Below are 20,041 nucleotides of genomic sequence, written 5' to 3'. Positions count from 1 at the left end.
AAAATATGAGACCGTAACTATTCAATTGTCAATTCAGTAATTTATTCAGACAAATCGTTATTGCAATACGTTAAAAATAAAAGTCATAATTAATGCTCTTCTGCACAAATGACCTTCCAAGCTGCTGCATTCATTTGGCTGTTACACTTATTAGAAAAAAAATAACTTTTTCTATGATGACGGCAGTGATATGGAATGCGTTCCATAATGCACTTTGAGATGCTTCAGGTGAAACAGAGTGCAGCCTGAGCTGGAGGCGGGTGGGTGCAGTTGCCCTTAGAGGCTGACTTTGGGTCAGCATTTTCCCCACTAATGTTTAGGATTTGAGGAGGGAAGCTGATCCTAGATCTGTACCTGGAGGAAACCCCCCCCCCCCCCCCTCCCCCCTCCCCCTCCTGGAACATTGAGCACTTTGGAGGCCAAATCCATTATGGTGATTGGGTTTACTGGCTCAGATTTCAGGGGCTCTAGATGTCATGCGCTTGCTTGTCAATCTTCGATTTCAAGTGTTCCTTGTATGCCAGGATGTCCCTATTCCATTTGGTGATGGTTTGCTTCTCACATACCCAGATCTCCTCAGCCACCTGAAAAAACAAAACAAATTGTCACAACTAAATGAACAAACATGTTCCCTTTCTATCCATATTGTATCTCGGAAACCCAAGAGCTTGATTAGGTTCTGGGGGAAGATTTGAGAAAAGTTACTGGCGAAATCTCCACACCCCCCTAAAAGGAAACTCTCAGCCAAAGCATGGGCAAAAAAATCCCCTCCCTTTCTGAAATTCAAAAGATGTGCACACCTGCGAAATCTTGAATGGTACAAATGATCACGTCGTTGCATCACAAAGGATGGTAGGGTCTGGAAACAGACTGTTACATGTGTCTGTCCATGAGATTATCCATATTGTATTACCTAGCAGGGTCTAAGACTTAAGTGATGTGAAGTATGGATGTGGGACCGGTCAGGGAGCATATAATGGTGGTACCTGCTGGATGAGTCTGAAGTCGTGGCTGACCAGCATCATGCCACCCTCGTAGTCATTGATGGCATCAGCCAGGGCATCAATGGTCTCGATGTCCAGGTGATTGGTGGGCTCGTCCAGGAAGAGCATGTGGGGGTTCTGCCAGGCCAGCCAGGCGAAGCACACCCGGCACTTCTGGCCATCCGACAGGTTCCTGATCGGACTCACCTAGGGGAGAGGACAGAGTAAGGACCATGAAGGAGTGCAAGTGCTTCCATGCTCTTGAAGAACTATGATCGTTACATCAAATTCCACCATTAAGTACCCACCAGAATACACCACAGGTTAACGCTACAATGATTGTGGAGGATTACAAGACACAGGGTTTGAGAGGAACAGGTATTCCGAACAAACACGGGAAAAGCTTTCAAAGACACGAATTCCTGTACTATTAATGACGACGATACAATCATGCCAAAGTCACTTCAAATGGCGTTTCTATACCAGGTGACCAATTTGATTCGGTCAATGCTTCTCCAGTGGATCCTGGGCCTGGACCGAGCTCTGCGGCCTCACCTGTTGTTTTCCTGTGAGGCCGTAGCGGCCGATGATCTTCCTCATCTCCTCCTTCTCCTTGATCTCTGGGTAGCACTTCATCATGTACTCCAGAGGAGACAGGTCCAGCTCCAGCTGCTCTGTCAGATGCTGCAGATAACACCATACAGGTATATTAGATACATTCAGATGTACTTTAACAAGCGTACGTGCTGACCCAGTACAGGCGTGAAGGACAAAGGCCTTTAGGTCTTCGGCTGCGGTCGGACAGAGACACACGAACGGACTTGAAATTGACCGTTTTTGGTCTAAAAGGTTAATTCAAGTATTTAACACAAGCTTCATACATAAAAAGGCGGATATAGTGGGATTTTCGACGGACAGTCTGTGTTGTCTATCATCTGACAAACGATAACTCCCATTTGAAAAACCATTGACTCAATCCCACATTTTCGGACACAAAATCCCAGTGTCAGCACCCATACATGCTGACCACATCGCCAGCATTGCGTGCATGAGCGTTGCAAAATAAATAAATGTTACTCAATTTCATCCAAATTGCTCTCATCTGCGTACCCAGGAGCTAAAATATAATTTCACGTTTGATTCCCCGCCTCTCCCATCTCATTGGTTTTTAGGAGCATGTGGGTGATTGAAAGATGAACTGAGGTCCACACTCGTCAGTTGGTTGCCAACCACCATGTAAAGTCCACAGAAGAATAAGAAGGCTGAAGGAGAAGAGATTACAAGAAACTGACTGGGTTTCCCCTTTTATCTGTGGATCAATTGTTGGAGAACACAATTTTATGTGACTCAAAATTCTACAAAGATCCAGAAAAAAAGATCTTGAGCATTTCAGGTAAGATAACCGAATGTTTATATCCCAGGACAAATTAGCTAGCTAAATGTCCATGAATGTTTCAACCTGTCCCCAAATGAATATATACAGAACAAAAATAAACGCAACATGCAACAATTAAGATTTTACTGAGTTACAGTTCATAGAAGGAAATCAGTCGATTAGGCCCTAATCTATGGATTTAACATGACTGGGCAGCCCTGCCAGTTGTGAGGCCGGTTTTGGGATTACTGCCAAATTCTCTAAAATGACATTGGGGGCGGCATATGGTAGAGAAATTAACATTCAATGCTCTGGTGGACATTTCTGCGATCTGTATGCCAATTGCAAGCTCCCTCAACTTGAGACATCTGTGGCGTTGTGACACTAAACTGCACATTTTAGAGTGGCCATTTATTGTCCCCAGCACAAGGTGCACCTGTGTAATGATTGTTTAATCAGCTTGATTATGCCACACCTGTCGGGTGGATGCATTATCTTGGCAAAGAAGAAATGCTCACTAACAGATTTGTGCACAGAATGAGAAATAATATTTTGTCCGTATGGAACATTTCTGGGACCTTTTTATTTCAGCTCATGAAACATGCGACCAACCCTTTACATGTTGCGCTTATATTTTTGTTCAGTATTGTTGGTTCAGAGTTCATTTTGATACTTTAACCTGCGTGTTCTGATCGCGTCTGTGGATGGACAAACTCAACACGCGGACGCACTCGCGTGTCCGGTCTAGTCAGCATATTATGCTCAAGCAGGTTTATGTCTCTCCAACCGAGCTATGGCGAGTTAAAGCATCCATGCATCAAATTCAGTTTATTTAAGCCTGTCAATCAAAACCCAGCAACCAGCATGGGAAGGCCGTCTTTGGGAACCACCAGGCAATGTGTCATGTTCCTACTTCCTTTCTCCTACCTGGTGATATCGGCCAATCTTCACGTGAGAATGTTTCCTGATCATTCCGTCAGTGGGGAGCAGCTGGAGAGAAAGAAAGAGGTTTTACGGTATATGCCATACTGTCATTACGAGATGGTAAAACAAAGAGTTGACTGAAATGGCACCACCTACCTCTCCCATCAGGAGTTTGAGGAGTGTGGACTTCCCTGCTCCGTTGGGCCCCACCAGAGCCACTCGTGTGTCCAGGTCAATGCCAAACTCCAGGTTCTTGTATATGTGTGGCTGGAGGAGGAATAGGCAGATTAGTGAATGAGGACGGAACACAAGAAACGAGCTCTGAGACTCCAATAAAAACCCGCTCATTGCTACATACTGACCTGGTTGTCACTGTATTTGAAGCTAACGTTCTGAACCATGATAACAGGAGGGGGGATCTTTCCACAGGAAGGAAAATAAAACGAGAGTGTCTATGAGAGGGAGAGAGATGATTACCACCACTGCAACACTAAAATTAGCCATAGCGTGAACCTATTATTTATTCCTAAGAGTAGGCACTACTTTGTTCAAGAGTAAACCGTGGATGGCTTTAGAAAACGATGGATGTACATTTAATATATTGCATCCACACAAATGTTTCAGTGAGCGTCTTGCCTTGTCATCCACCACACGTTCAGTCAGCCCTGAGGCCACCATCTTCTGCAGCGTCTTCTCTTTGCTCTGGGCCTGTCGTGCCAGCTTGGCCGAGCCGTGACCAAACCTGGCAATGTAATTCTACACAGCGTGTAGAGAGAGACGGCATTGGAGTAAAGCATCATACCATTTTAGCCTGGTTCCCACGGTTGGTGCCTTTTGTCAACTCCGTTGCTGTCCTTGACACTCATTTGGCATGATGATGAGTGTCAAGGATAGAACAAACAGACCTGGGACTTAGGCTATCATATTTTTACAGTACAGGGGAATAATATTTCCATGTGGGGTAGTATTAGTACTCTGCACCGTCACAATGTGGCGTCGTCTACCTTCATGTGTGAGATCTGGTCCTGTTCCCAGTTGAAGCGTTTCATCTGGTTCTCTTCCAGCTCCTCCCTGGTCTTCACATACTGGTCATAGTTACCCTTTCATTCGAAAAATAGAATCTGCATGGTCATCCCACACCATGTGGTGAAGGCAACGGACACACAGTCTCGCATGCATAATTAGCAACAGGCCATAACCCCACGACCCCCCCCCCCCCCCCCCTTCTCCTCCCTTAAGGTGTGATGAGATCACAGATGGCTGTGTCTGTCTAGGACACTCTGGTGCAGGGTTTCTCAAACTGGGTCCTGGGCACAAGAGGTTGGTGGCACCTTAATTGGGGAGAACAGGCTGGTGGTAATGTCTGGAGCGGAATCAGTGTAATGGTATCAAATACGTCAAACACATGGTTTGACGCCATTCCATTTGCACCGTTCCAGACAGTATTATGAGCCGTTCTCCCCTCAGCAGCCTCCACTGGTCCTGCCCCCCGGTGCACGTTTTGGTTTTTGCTCTAGCATTGCACAGCTGATTCAAATAATCAAAGCTTGATGAGTTGGTTATTTGAATCAGCAGTGTAGTGCTAGGGCAAAAAAATAAACGTGCAACCAGGGGAGGGGGGCACCGCAGGACCGAGTTTGGAAAACCCTGCTCTACTGCACAATACATATTTGCCTTCTAAGGGGTGAGTCAATAGCCTGATGGAACGAGCATGATCGCTGCATTCACCATTATTTTTCACTTCAATGTATGTGCATCTGTTGCCAGGTGTAATATGTTTAAGTATTTTAAAATTGTCAAATAAAATCTATCAATGAACTAAAACAATGGTGAAAGGAGCAACCCGGCTGGTTCCACCAGGCTAGTGACTGAATGCCCTTTGATAAACTGCTAAATAGTAGTGTGGCAAAAGTGAATCGATCGCATCTGTTGACCAGGGGGTGAGTGAGCTCGCTGCTGTGTTCTTACCGTGAAGTACTTGAGCTTCTTCTGGTGCAGGTGGATGATGTTGGTGCAAACTCCGTTTAGGAAGTCTTGAGAGTGGGAGATGAGCACAAGGATTCGCCTGAACCTGACAAGGGATCGGGACATTCAGCACATCTCAAATGCACGCGACTACTAAACTGATTGACATTGACAGATGAAGCACACTCACGATGCGAGCTCCTCCTCCAGCCATACACAGGCATCTAGGTCCAGGTGGTTGGTGGGCTCGTCCAGCAGCAACATGAAGGGCTTGATGAACAGAGCTCTAGGAGAATGAAGAGGGAAAAGAAAAGCATTTATTGCAGACATTTTCTACTCATATTATTGCAATGTAACTGAAGGTAATCTGAGATCTGACTGGGTAAGAAAATTGATGACTAGGTCATGTCCAGGCATCTGCCATTAGTAATGAAACCTGTCTACTTCATTGCATAACAATCTGACACTACTTCCTAATACTTGCATTGGCTCAGGAAAAGGCTTAGTCATGAGTGTGAAACAAACACTTTATATTTTTGGTGTGTTGGCTCTATCTCAGCAATAAATTGGGTAACGATGGCAGTATCCTCACAGCGTTCAGTAGAGGGAGCCAGAATATCATCACCGACAAAACCAACACTGTCAATTCATTAAGGGATGTTGAGAAGGCGTAGAGACCAACTCAACTTGCAGTACAGTTCATTAATCGTAAAGCATCATGTTCGCTTTCCCACCTGGCCAGAGCCACACGCATCCTCCAGCCTCCGCTGAAGTCCTTGAGCTTCTTCTGCTGCATGGCGGTGCTGAAGCCTAGGCCGTGGAGGATCCTGGAGGCTCGCACCTCCGCCTTGTCTGCATCCAGCTCTTCCAGACGCTCATACAGCTCCATCAGCTTCTCACACTCGGCTACAGAGGGATGGTGGGGGTGAACATTTTCAGCTACATTGTTTATGAATAGATAACTAATTGTGCACCTGGTTGTTTTCGGGAGAATATACAACTAGGTGGTTTCAAACCATGCCCCAGTTACCTTTCATCATTTAAAATTGAACTATCAGGTGGAGGTGCTTTGTAAAATACATTGCATTCGGAAAGTATTCAGACCCCGAGTTTTTCCACATTTTGTTACGTTACAGCCTTATTCAAAAAAAAAAAAGTTTCTCTCTCAATCTACACAATACCCCATAATGTCAAAGCAAAGAGATTTTTTTAGAAATGTTTGCAATTTTTTAAAAACGAATCACATTTACATAAGTATTCAAACCCTTTACTCAGTACTTTGTTGAAGTACCTTTGGCAGTGATTACAGCCTTGAGTCTTCTTGGGTATGACGCTACAAGCTTGGCACATCTGTATTTGGGGAGTTTCTCTCATTCTTCTCTGCAGATCCTCTCAAGCTGTCAGGTTGGATGGGGAGCGTCCCTGCACAGCTATTTTCAGGTCTCTCCAGAGATGTTCGATCGGGTTCATGTTCAGGCTCTGGCTGGGCCACTCAAGGACATTCAGAGACTTGTCCCGAAGCCACTCCTGCGTTGTCTTGGCTGTGTGCTTAGGGTTGTTGTCCTGTTGGAAGGTGAATCTTCGCTCTGGAGCAGGTTTTCATCAAGGATCTCTCTGTACTTTGCTCTGTTCATCTTTCCCTTGATACTGACTAGACTCCCAGTCCATGCCCCTGAAAAACATCTCCACAGCAAGATGCTGCCACCACCATGCTTCACCGTAGGGATGGTGGCAGGTTTCCTTCAGACGTGACGCTTGGCATGCAGGCCAAAGAGTTCAATCTTGGCTTCATCAGACCTTTTGGCAAACTCCAAGCGGTCTGTCATGTGCCTTTTACTGAGGAGTGGCTTCAGTCTGGCCACTCTACCATGAAGGCCTGATTGGTGGAGTGCTGCAGAGATGGGAGAACCTTCCAGAAGGACAACCATCTCCACAGAGGAACTCTAGAGCTCTGTCAGAGTGACCATCGGGTTCTTGGTCACCTCCCTGACCAAGGCCCTTCTCCCTCGATTGCTCAATTTGACCCGGCAGCCAGCTCTAGGAAGAGTCTCTTAGTGGTTCCAAACTTCTTCCATTTAAGAATGATGGAGGCCACTGTGTTCTTGGGGACTTACAATGCTGCAGACATTTTTTGGTACACTTCCCCACATCTTTGTGCCTCGACACAAACCTGTCTCGAAGCTCTACGGACAATTTCTCATTGCTGACATGCACTGTCAACTGTGGGACCTTATATAGACAGGTGTGTGCCTTTCCAAATCATGTCCAATCAATTAAATTTACCACAGGTGAACACCGATAAAGTTGTAGACACCTCAAAGGATTATCAATGGAAGCTGGATGCATCTGAGCTCAATTTCTAGTCTCATAGCAAAGTGTCCGAATACTTATGTAAAGAAGGTATCGTTTTTTTATTTTTAATAAAGTTGAAAACATTTCTAAAAACCTGTTTTTGCTTTGTATTATGGGGCATCGTGTGTAGATTGGATTAAATATTTATTTTTTTCCTCATTCTAGAATAAAGCTGTAACTTAACAAAATATGTAAATAGTCAAGGGGTCTGTAGATACAGTATGTGTGTCACTCACAGTCCTCGGCTGCCAGCCGCTCTGCCTCCTTCTCCAGCTGGATCCTCTCCTCATCCACCTCCATCACACACTGCAGGGCCGTCTTGTCACTGGGGGCCATTTCCCTGGTCAGGTGGTAGATGTCTATGTGCTCGGGGATGGGGATCTCACGATGGCCGATGGCTGATAACAACATGGACTTTCCTGGCAGGGGGAAACGCCTTACGTTAGCAGCGGGTTTCAAATACAATGTACACATCCACATTTAAGATCTACTTAAGCTGCAATGGTAACATGCAAATGGTGATCAAATGATACTTAATGAAGAGAGAGAAATGTGTCAGTGAGTGTCAGGTCAGGCCAAAGAAAAGAACACAGTGGAAAAAACACTTTCACACAGATGATGGCCTAACTCTGTTGCCTCTAAATAAATAAATAAATATATTTTTTGGAGTGCAGACCTTCTACAAATGAGAAATGTGTCAGTGAAAATCATTGAGGTTGTGGCCCCTGGCTTAGGGCTCCGCCCCTATGCGGAGACTTATGGTGGTATTACCTACCTGTGCCGTTCAGGCCGAGGAGGCCGTAACGCCGTCCCGAGTTGAGCTCTAGGCTGGTGTCGGTCAGCAGCTCCTGACCGTGGAAGGTGAGCGACAGGCTGGCAATGTGCACGTCGGTGCTGTTGGGGTGGGACGCCAGCACCCCCGTCACCGCCCGCGCATCCAGCTTCTTCAGCTCAAACTCATCCAGCTCCTTAGTCAGGCTAGCCACCCCTGTCAATCATAATAGTCTGGTTGACTATATTAAGCCCAAGTAGAGTGTTAGCGTGAGGGTTAAAGCTGTCAGACCCCTTGGTTAATGGACGCCATTGGAATCGTGCTGAAAGATATATTCCCAGCAGAGAAAGTGTCAAAAGTTTAGCATAATTTATATTCAACCAACCAGGACATATTAATCCAAAACGGGTTATATAATTGATAACTCTTCAGTGCATTTTCACTCCTCACCATTGCTGTCTGCTCCATTTTCCTGGCTCTCTGGCTGGTCGTTCTCCCCATTAAACTCATCCGTTTTCTTGGTACCCGCCTGGCGGGACTTCGCAGCTTCCTTCTTCTTCGCTGCCTTCTTCTTGGCAAGATCTGACGGCATTGCTCCGTCTGAACCCCGGACACCAACATCCAAAACAAGAAGAGAGCAACAGAAATGGACTGCCGAGTACTTTGCTGTGGACGTTAGTGAATGGCAAGAAACATAGCAGCAATGTGTTGACGTGACGTTGAAATGAGAGTTCCTTTATCTAGATTTAGGAGGCATGCATTTAATTCCCAGGGACGGCAGGTAGCTTAGTGGTTCGAGCATTGCGACAGTTACCGAAAGGTTGTTGGATCGAATCCTAGAGGTGACAAGGTAAATAATATTTAGTTCTGCCCCTGAACAAGGCCGACTGTTCCCCGGTAGGCCGTCAATGTAAATACGAATTTGTTCTTAACTGATTTGCCTAGTTAAATAAAAACAACCGCTCCGTTAGAATTTTTTTTAACTCTGCGTCTTCTTCAGTCCGGCCAGAGTAGTCGAATAAGTTACAAAACCACTGACGATGAAAACATGTGGTTTCCGTCGATGGGTTTGTGGGATAGTTAGCAACTTGAAAACAATTACCCATAAGTACTATTTTAATATGTTCAAAATACAGATAGGCTGTTAAGACTGTTGCTTACCGTTTCAGTTCACTGACGTTCATTTTTTAGTATAATTATTAGGAGGTCGCTAGCAAACAGCCTAGCTCTTAGCGAGCTAGCTGCTCTGTAAGTTACCTTGACTTGCTAGAATGTTATAGAAACAAATTGAGGAAAAAGTAACCAAACATGTTGTCTTATCTACTGAATCAATCGTTTTTTCTGTCGAATGAAAAGGTCATATTTTACGACCTCCCAAAATAAATGCGATCCATGACGAGACAACACTCCCTACATTTATCTAGTGCTGTTCTTGTCTATTGATATGTATTATGTCAGGTTTCATGTTTTGTGTGGACCCCAGGAAGAGTACCTGCTAGTTTTGCAACAGCTAATGGTGATCCTAATAAAAGACCTCCATCTTGTCTTGTGAAACGTTCCTTATGCTCCCAGTCCAGTAACGGAACGAGATAAAGGTCATGTTTAAAGTACTGATATCTCATAGAACAAAACGTATAAAATATCCAAAATCTGTGTTAACACCAGACCTTATTTTCGGAGTTTATCCCAAAACCCTATTCTTTCCCCCATGTATTATTCCCATAGGAATAATTGAGTGAACCAGCGGTAACTAATTTCCGGTATTTAGAACTACATGCTGGCGAGCTCTATTACAGCAGCTCACATGTTGCAGTAGCTGACTAAACTCAACTCCGGGATTTACGATGGAGTTGACAAGCGACCAGTGTGGGCGGACTGGTGCTCCGATGTCACATAAAATGACGTTTTTATAAAAATAACTACTGATTTCAGCACCCAAAGAATAGCCCACAAGTAGTCGTGCCTAGTTACCACAGCCACAAAGTAAATTATGGCTAAACGCCTATTTGTAAAATGTATCTTCTTGAATCTGATTATAAACCACACTGCTAACCTTATATTAACAACACCAAAAGGCTAGTTTTCACGATTTTCTACGATAGACCATTTTGACTTTGTGGCTGTGGTAACTAATGACAACCCGCAATTACACAGAACAATTGCGTTTTAAGTGACGTCGAGCTCCAGTCCGCCCACATTAGTCGTGGTACAACACCATATCGTAAATCGTTGAGTTTAATCCGCTATGTCGCAGTTCACGTAAAAACGCACTGATGGTGGTGGCTAGGCATGGCCTAACCGGTTGCACTAGCGCAGCAAGCTATAAGGTTGCTTGTGACATGGTAGCTGGCGAATCTAACTAACTCATCGGCTACCATGAATATCAGACAAATGAAACTAAGTGAAATTGCAATCAATAGCTAACATATATAGCTAACTCGCTACTGACTGAGTTGCGCAAACTAGCAGCAACGTGGCTAGCCTAACTCGCGTTGTTGCAACTCAACTGTCTCTTTTTCGCGCGAACTGTGCGAGTCACGACAATATATTTTATTCTTCAGTGTCTGACTTTCTTACCTTGATGACAGTCACACGAGTTTCGGCAGGCTAGCTGTCACTGAACTATTTGATACTATTCTGCTAGCGACACTAACGATGACGTAACTTTCTATATTATTGAACAAACCTTCAAAATAAAAGCCCTCATTTCAAAACATCGCAAGGTGACTTATTCAAAATATACTTAATTTGGAAAAATTACGATTTTTATTGTGTTTAATAGCAAATGCATAATCTATATATGGTGTTTCATGGGGAACTGAATAATACGGAGTGTTGCTGGCCTTTTACTACAACCATTCTATAGGCCACTATGCAAATCACTGTATATGTACTAAGTTTGAATCACATACCCCGCCTTTCCTTCTAGAGGGGCTAGCGCTGACCCCGCCTCAATTGGGTAATTACTATGTAATTAGCTACAAACTAATGTAATTGCAGTAAAGCATTCTAAATTGTGATCCAAACATTTTGCACACCCTATCATTATAGCTGGCTAAAATGTATAATACTGACTGTCATCAAAGTTATGTCACAAAAGCTCACTGCTATTTTAAAATTGAACCTTTATTTAGCTAGGCAAGTCAGTTAAGAACAAATTCTTATTTAGAATGATTGCCTACCGGGGAGCAGTGGGATTAACTGCGTTGTTCAGGGGCAGAACGACATATCTTCACCGTGTCAGCTCAGGGACTCGAGCCAGCAACCTTTCGGTTACTGCTCTAACCACTAGGCTACTTGCCGTCGGGTTGGTATGATTAGTTTCCCCCTAAAGTTTTTCTCACAACTGTTCTGGATGCATGCATTAACTTGAATGCAATAACATTTATACAATAGAATGAAGCATTCCAAATATTCCCTGGTCTGGTATTGATTGACGAAGTAAGTATAACTTGAAGGGCCCTTCATCTCATCACAGAGATCCCCTCTTCAGACGTCTGATGACGTGTCTGCCAGAATATTACACTGGGGAAGCAGTGGAGTGGAGCACACTGAATCACATCATCAGATGTATGCAGAATTAGAAGCAAGATTTGCAGATGAGACCAAAATGCATATTCCAGTGCACCGCACGCGTTCCACAAGGTTTCTCTCGGACCAATAGTTGTTTTTATGAATTCATGAAGATTTGACAGAGATGCTTTTCGTGGAGGCGTTGAATGACTCACTTTGAGGAAGTTGCTGATGTAGAGGAAAAAAGGTCGACATGGTAAGCTACCTGGCTAATGTAGCTAGCCATCGTCTGACGAAAAGGCATAATGATGTGTTTCCGTGCATAACTCTGACATGGAATGTGATTGATCTCCGACAACTTACAGACAAAACATCGATAACTGCGAAAGAATCAACAAAAATTGAGAGGAGAACATCCTTTGTTTTGGGGAGAGACCGAAGGAGGGAGGACCAACACCGTTAGCTGATACCGATGCATGAATGTTGTTTTGTCAGGATATCTAAAATATGAATTCAACGTTGTAAATCCCTGGTTTGTTTTGAACTAGCTAACTAACTACAATAGTTTCACTGTATGTGACTAATTAGGACATTATTAGCCAGTCAGTTAGCTAGCTAATTAAGAAAGTAATAGTAAGCCCATTGCAATTTGTTATTGGTTAGCCAGCTAGCTAACTAACTAGCTAGGTCGTTTATTATGGAACAGTAGCCCATTGTTAGTACAGTAGGTATTGACTGCTGAAGAGTGTCAGTCAATAAAACTGTCTGTCCACTGTCCAGTTATTCTCTAGTAATGGCCTTGTAGCTAATGACCTTATCTTCAAATGGCACTGATAAGGATGTAGTAAGCCATCTAATCCATGGTGCAATGGTCACCAATAAAAACAGCCAGGATTGTGCCAAAGAAGTATATCACACTTTACTGAATCTAACTTGAAAGTTGAAAGTGGTTGGCACTTCACCAGAAGGGTCATTACATGGTTTTGGAACAGCATTCTGCAAATCATTATATAGAAAACCTCAGAGGAACGTCACATAACACTTTATTGACAACAGCCAAGTCCACCGCTTCGCTATGCGTCTCTCCTCCTTCCTGGCCGTGTTCAGGCCTGCTCTTCCCCTTATCCTGGGGCTCTCTTTAGGATGCAGCCTGAGCCTGTTGATGGTCTCCTGGACCCAGGGAGACACAGATGACTCGTGTGGAGATGAACTGGGCAATGGGGGTCTCTTCCTGGGCAGCAATAGGGGAGACCCCCCAGAGGACCAGAGAGGTGGTCCTGGGAATGAGGACTTCCAGCCCCGCATCGTACCATACCACAAGGACCCCAACAAACCACACAAGAAGGTCCTCAGGTGAGCATTTTGGGATGGATGCACAGATGAATACCACATCCTATCATACCATTAGATTGTTTGCAAATGGAAGACACTGCTTCAATGTGTCTCAAAAATATATGCAGAGCTGTTGGATCTCTTTTATGAAATGCTCTTTTATAACTGTTCAGAAAATATGCACCCCAGTGCGAGGCATTTGGGTCGTATTTCCTGCTAACTAACGCTTATGCAACTCACCCACATTGCCAAATTCTTAATTGATATGTAAATGAGGCAAATCATGACGCTCGCTACAGATGCATCACAATTTGTTCCAAAATGAAGGCCTTTGTAGGCCACTGTCTGATTCCCAGGGATTTTTGATGTTTGTTCACCCATTTAATAGGCTTAAGCTGTCCTCCCTTCATATGGGATCTAAACCACTCTAGGGTGGATACGCAGTAGAATATGTAGGCCCTACACTTTTAGGGAACAGAAAACACAATTTCTTAGGCTATATGAAATGGTCCCCCAAAGAAGGGAAATACACCTTCAATGCTATTAGACCACTGCTGACCTTTCACCTCTTTATAAAGATTTGTTTAAAAAGCCCATATGGTTTAATAATCCTACTGTCTCGCGTCTCTCCGAATCGCCTCTTAAAGCTGATTATTGGCTGGGATTTACTGTAATTAACCAGTTAGCCTGGAGTGTCTGAAGAGCCCACCATTTTAATGATCTTAGAATGTTTTCAAAGTACAGTCATGGGACAGAATGCCTCAGAATGATCCAATTTCATTGACGCGTCTTCTTTTATGAAAGGCCTTACTGAAGAATTGTGATGCCTATTGTATATGACTATGATCTCCTTTGGTCATAGCCTAAAATCCTTACTTCTTGCAGATGGTGAGAGTTAAGTCTAGACTCTGAAATTCAACAATGAACTCAATGACATTCTCTTCCAGTACCTAGCCATCTGGACAAGAATAGGCACTAGGCGCATTCACAATTTATATATACACCATGAGATTTTTTGTTTTTATCCATTTTGACTTAAAACAGGTAAATTTCTTGTAGAATTAATAGCATTGTAGTAACACCTATGTATGAGCATATTATTGTTACATGGTGCATTAGACAAGTAATTGCATAGTAATGTAGTTGAGCGTAAAAAAAAAAAATACTCAGTAAGATATGGCTGTTCCTTATTCCATCTATGTAATAAAATAAATCGCTCAGCTCCGCCCAGTATTGAGTGTTTGATTTGAAACAGTGAAAGTCCCTCTGAACTCCACTCTCCTCTGATCAGGACGCGCTACATCCACACTGAACTGGGAATCCGAGAACGCCTCCTGGTGGGTGTGCTGACCTCGCGGGCCACTCTTAACACGCTGGCCGTGGCGGTGAACCGCACCGTGGCCCACCATTTCCATCGCACCTTCTTCTTCACGGGCCTGCGCAGCCCCAAGGTCCCCCACGGCATGGCGGTGGTGGCCCACGGCGACGACCGGCCCGTGTGGCTGATGTACGAGACGGTGCGCCACTTGCACCAGCACTACGGCTTGGACTACGACTGGTTCTTCCTGGCCCAGGACGACACCTACATGCAGGCCGAGAGGCTAGCCGAGCTGGTGGGCCACCTCAGCGCCGGTCAGGACCTCTACATGGGCCGGGCTGAGGAGTTCATCGGTGGGGAGGAGAGGGCCAGGTACTGCCACGGGGGTTACGGCTACCTGCTCTCCCGGAGCTTGCTGGCCCGTCTGCAGCCCCACCTGGACACCTGCCGCAATGACATCCTCAGCGTGAGGCCTGACGAGTGGCTGGGCCGCTGCATCATCGACTACCTGGGTCTGAGCTGTGTAGAGGTGCACCAGGTAAACTCACAGCTGAGACATCGTTATAAAACATGTTTATAGAGTTTTTCAATAGAGTTTGCAATGATAAGCTGTCTATTTTATCAATGAATCCAATGCTGATATGTCATCATGATTTACAGTACTTTGACCACACCCATCAGTTGTCTCACCTGCGAGATGGCTAACATTTCTCTCCCCGCTATTTGCATGTGACCTACAGGAGATGACGTATCGCTACTTTGAGCTGGGGAAGAATGCAGACCCAGAGCGAGAGGACAGAGCCCAGTTTAAGAATGCCTTCACGGTCCACCCTGTGTCAGAACCCAGCCTCATGTACCGCCTGCACAAACGCTTCAGCCAGATCGAACTGGACTGGACCTACCTACAGATACAGCAGCTGCAGGTTGGTGTTGTTTAATGGGATTAGATATGCTCTCTCTATGCTTCAGGCTATTTGGTGAGTTGTCACTGGTGTTGGTTTGACTGGTTTACTGGTCCGCGTGCAAATGTAACATTTTTTGTACATACCGCACCAATTTCCACAAATCTACACCTAGGCAGAAATTCCTATCTCAAATCAAATTGTACTTGTCACATTTGCCGAATACAACAGATGTAGACCTTACAGTGAAATGCTTACCTACAAGCCCCTAACCAACAACGCAGTTTGAAGAAAATAACAAAAGAAAGTAAGAGATAAAAAATAACAAATAATTAAAGAGCAGCAGTAAAATAACAATAGAAGGGCTATATACAGGGGGTACCGGTCGAGAGTCAATGTGTGGGGCGACCGGTTTCGAGGGAAACATTTCGAGGTGAAATTCGTCATTTTGTAAACAATCTGTCAGTTTAAAAGTTTCAACTTTGTAATTGAATTCAATAAAAATGTATCTATTTCTTTAACTTTATTTATTCACTAAAACTTGATTTATCTATTCATTAAGAAAAGTCAGTTTTACAAATATCAAGTCACACTAAGTCCTCCACAGAAAATAGCCTACGATATACAACAGACTTCACATGATTCCCTAATACCATACAATACATAAATACAACATATTAGGATCACCTTCCTAATATTCAGTTGCACCCACCCCCAACCCCGCTTTTACCCTCAGAACAGCCTCAATTCATTGGGACAGGAACTCTACAAGGTGTCGAAAGCGTTCCACAGGGATGCTGGCCAATGTTGACTCCAATGCTTCCTACAGTTGTGTCAAATTGGCTGGATGTTCTTTGGGTGGTGGACCATTCTTGATACACGTGGGAATTGAGCGTGAAAAACCCAGCAGCCTTGCAATTCATGACACACTCAAACCTGTGCGCCTGGCACCTACTACGATAGCCCGTTCAAAGGCACTTAAATATTTTGTCTTGCCCATTCACCCAGTGAATGGCACACATACACAATCAATGTCTCAATTGTCTCAAGGCTTCAAAATCCTTCTTTAACCTGTTTCCTCCCCTTTATCTACATGGACTGAAGTGGATTTAACAAGTGACATCAGTAAGGGATCATAGCTTTCACCTGCATTCACCTAGTCAGTCTGTCATGGAAAATGTTTTGTACACTATTGTTTGTAATAACCTTATAATAATCTTTGAGAGACGCTGACCAAGGTGTAAGTCAAACCATTAAAGTTAAGCCTTAAAAGGACTACCTTTTACATTGTTCATGAATATCCTAATACTGAAGAAAAATATATTTTAATAGATGCTTATGATATGTTGTCTCATGGTTGTCTTCTTGTCTCTTGACCAGGTCCAGATCAACAACCTGAGTGAGCTGACACCAGAGGGGAAGGCGGGGGCCACCTGGCCCATCGGGGTCAACCCCCCTTTCAGGCCCAAAACGCGATTCGAGGTCATAAACTGGGAGTACTTCACAGAAGAACACATTTACTCGTGCCCTGACAGCTCCCCCAAGTGTGAGCTGCGTGGCGCAGACCGGGCCGACGTGAGCGCCGTGCTGGAGACCGCCGTGGAGCGCCTCAACGAGCGCTATCAGCCCCAGCTGCGCTTCAGGAAACGGCATCTGCTCAACGGCTACCGGCGCTTCGACCCCACTCGAGGCATGGAGTACGTGCTGGACCTGGCCCTGGAGGCTTTCACCCAGAAGGGTCACAACCAGGTCATTGCCAAGCGGGTCAGCCTGCTCCGCCCTCTCAGCACCATCGAGATCATCCCCATGCCTTATGTGACGGAGGCCACCCGGGTGCAGGTTATCCTGCCAGTCACGGCCAACGAGCAGGACTATGTGAGCAACTTCCTGGACATGTACGTGATGAACACTCTGGACACGCATGACAACGTCCTGCTCACCTTCCTGTTTGTCTACGACCCCTTCGACGCCCAACGGATCAGTCAGGCTGACGTGTTCGCCGGCATCAAGGCCATGATTGGCGAGGTGGAGAAGCGCTATGGTGACGTGAAGATCCCCTGGATCAGCGTGAAGACGGAGGTGCCGTCGCAAGTCAAGCTGATGGACATCATCTCCAAGAAGCACCCGGTTGATACGCTCTTCTTCCTGGCCTCGGTGTGGACCGAGGTCAACGCTGACTTCCTCAATCGCTGCCGCATGAACGCCATCAGCAACTGGCAGGTGTTCTTCCCCATCCACTTCCAGGAATTCAGCCCGGCTATCGTGTACCGCGACCAGCAGCCTTCAGCCGCCTCCTCCTTCACCGCCGAGGCGCTGCGCGATGGACGCTTCGACCGCCACGTCTTCGAAGAGGCCTGCTTCTACAACGCCGACTACATGGCGGCGCGCACCAAGATGGCCGCCGACATCCTAGACAACGATGAGCTGCTTGAGAGCATGGACGTGTACGAGATCTTTGTGCGCTACTCGGGCTTGCACGTGTTCCGGGCGGTGGAGCCAGCGCTAGTGCAGAAGTATGTGCGGCGGGCGTGCAACCCGCGCTTCAGTGAGGACATCTACCACCGCTGTGTGCTCAGTAACCTGGAGGGCCTGGCCTCGCGATCCCACCTGGCCATGGCCCTGTTTGAGCAGGAACAGGCCAACAGCACCTAGGTGGTCTAGTGGGGCTCTTCCACTGCAGCACTGGTATCACGCTAGACTTTACTGGACCAGGCCTCAGAAGACAACATCTATGGGCCTAACACTGGTGCAGTGCCTGACAGTGGAAATGCACCATACTGTAGGTCTACCATCTAATGACATTATGAACCTCAACCACACTGCCTCGACTTTTAGACAAGGCATGTTATGGGATGCTTAATGTGCAATCTTAGGCCTGCGAAGACTGAGGAGCAATGTTACAACGTGTATTCCTGCTAACTGTGTGTGCAGGCGAACAGAACTCTGTGCTTTCACACCAATGGTAGTCCAAGGAGGCTCTATTGGGAGGTGATGAATGAACAATGAACAGCATTGATGTCTATTTAGGGCTGGGCAGTATACTGTATTTTACTATGTACTTTTATTGATGCACGGACCAGTTTGTGTTTATACTTTATCTTCTATAACGGTATTTGTGATACGTCACTCTGGCTCGTGTAATGTCAGTTTTTATAGTTTACTCCGTTTGCTACTTGAGTTGTCTCTCTTCTCCTGCATGCCACTTCCCCATGTGCTTCCCTGCCCCCGTCACTGTTGGCTGTCAATGCTGTGCCGTTCACTTTCTCTGCATGGTCAGATGTTACCAGATGTTAGTGATTTCCACTTTGCTTAATATAAATCCACAAAAGTTCTATAATTACATTATTTTTTGTATATTACAGTCTGCAAACTAGTCATTTGTCTTTTGAGAGACGCTAAATAGTGTTTGGGCTAATTGCTAGTTAGCTGACTAGCAAGCTAGCTAAATGTACTCAGAGAAAACGTAGCTAGCTAATAAAACCTGATACCAGTACTGGTGTAGGCCTAGTTCAGCATGTTGTTTATGCAAAAGTATCTTCTAAATCAGAGATGGAGAAGCATGAATATGTTAGCTAGTTCTAGCTAACTACATGAAGTAAGAGAAAACATGTAATGTAACATTAGGGTCCACTGAGAAACACTGACCAACACTTTGGTTCCTACCATGTCACAATAATTCCTCCCTGGCTTTTTCATTCAGTGTCATGTCAAACAACAATGTATTCAAAGTACTGTCCACCATATTCCAACTATAGAATTAGAATAATCATTCTATTTCCATGATTCCAACAGTTCACCAATTAATTAGGACTATATTTTTTTGCCCATATCATGCAGCCCCACGTGGCAGTGTGTAAATGATAACAAATGAGTGCAGGAAATGCAGAAATATCGTGATAAGATATTTGCCATTTTGCCCAGCCCTATGTCTGATGTTTCCAATGTTTTGTTTTGCCTTGAAAATCACTATGAGCTATATGTCTTCCTTCATGACTGTACTGATTTATGATGCTAATACTGGAATTAAAGATAATTAAGTGTCTTATGTGTCTTTCAATTTACACTTAGTTTGCTCAGTATGTCAAACCTGTAGAGTGTAGTTTGTTTCATTCCCTCGAAAATGTGGTCTGTTTTTTAAATTTTTCTATGGTTATTAAAGGCAGATGTCGCATTCTGACTCGTTTCTTGTGTTATTGTGGAATCCCAGACCTAGCCATTTCCTTTGCCATCTATCTTTTGTGCAGTTCAAGGTTTGTTTGAAACACAGCTTCATTACTGTGGGGTTTCAATTAGGAAGACAAAATAAAAACGGTTTGTCTTTGAGAACTGCAGCCTCAACAATGACAATAGTGATGCATGCTTTGCAAGTCAGGACTGAGGGTTTGCGAGCCAAGGACAAGCTATTAGAGGGTGTAGATTCAAGTGGTTGATATTCCTCCAATCATATAGCTCTGAAGTCTGTATTCTTCCTGGTTGCCTCTATAGCTGTGACCTGAGGCAATGTACAGTTTGTACTGAAGCCTGAAATCTGCCTCCCCACATTAAAGTCAGTAAACCTCCACCCCTACCCGGGCCTCCCTGGATTTGGGATGGAATTCTCTACAC

General features: G+C 44.9%; 2 protein-coding genes and 1 non-coding gene across 4 annotated transcripts; 1 reads left to right on the top strand and 2 right to left on the bottom strand.

The window, feature by feature from the left end:
• Positions 1-20: 20 nt before the first annotated feature.
• LOC109899459 (ATP-binding cassette sub-family F member 2) lies at positions 21-11,070 on the bottom strand. 2 transcript variants are annotated; one of them, XM_020494713.2, is made up of 15 exons: positions 10,949-11,070; positions 8,822-8,971; positions 8,375-8,587; positions 7,836-8,018; positions 5,982-6,153; positions 5,438-5,533; positions 5,251-5,353; positions 4,287-4,382; positions 3,919-4,038; positions 3,645-3,734; positions 3,439-3,549; positions 3,286-3,348; positions 1,539-1,667; positions 987-1,190; positions 21-584 (listed from the first exon to the last, which is right to left on the bottom strand). In XM_020494713.2, the coding sequence occupies exons 2-15, from the start codon at positions 8,961-8,963 to the stop codon at positions 468-470; spliced, it is 1,839 nt and encodes a 612-aa protein (XP_020350302.1). In that variant the 5' UTR covers positions 8,964-8,971; positions 10,949-11,070; the 3' UTR covers positions 21-467. The 2 variants fall into 2 exon arrangements, with proteins under 2 accessions (XP_020350302.1, XP_031691894.1); XM_031836034.1 differs by lacking the exon at positions 10,949-11,070 and adding an exon at positions 9,864-10,227.
• On the bottom strand, positions 5,797-5,879 carry LOC116376373 (small nucleolar RNA SNORD100). The gene has a single exon (XR_004211786.1). It is a non-coding gene; the product is annotated as a small nucleolar RNA SNORD100 (small nucleolar RNA).
• chpf2 (chondroitin polymerizing factor 2) lies at positions 11,031-19,613 on the top strand. Its single transcript, XM_020494712.2, has 4 exons — positions 11,031-13,237; positions 14,508-15,072; positions 15,275-15,457; positions 16,817-19,613. Exons 1-4 carry the CDS (start codon positions 12,960-12,962, stop codon positions 18,086-18,088), a joined length of 2,298 nt encoding a protein of 765 aa, XP_020350301.1. The 5' UTR covers positions 11,031-12,959; the 3' UTR covers positions 18,089-19,613.
• The last annotated feature ends 428 nt before the right edge of the window (positions 19,614-20,041 follow it).

Source organism: Oncorhynchus kisutch, linkage group LG11, assembly GCF_002021735.2.
Source record: "Oncorhynchus kisutch isolate 150728-3 linkage group LG11, Okis_V2, whole genome shotgun sequence".
Classification (NCBI taxonomy): Eukaryota; Metazoa; Chordata; class Actinopteri; order Salmoniformes; family Salmonidae; genus Oncorhynchus; species Oncorhynchus kisutch.
This window is presented reverse-complemented; position numbering and strand designations above follow the sequence as displayed.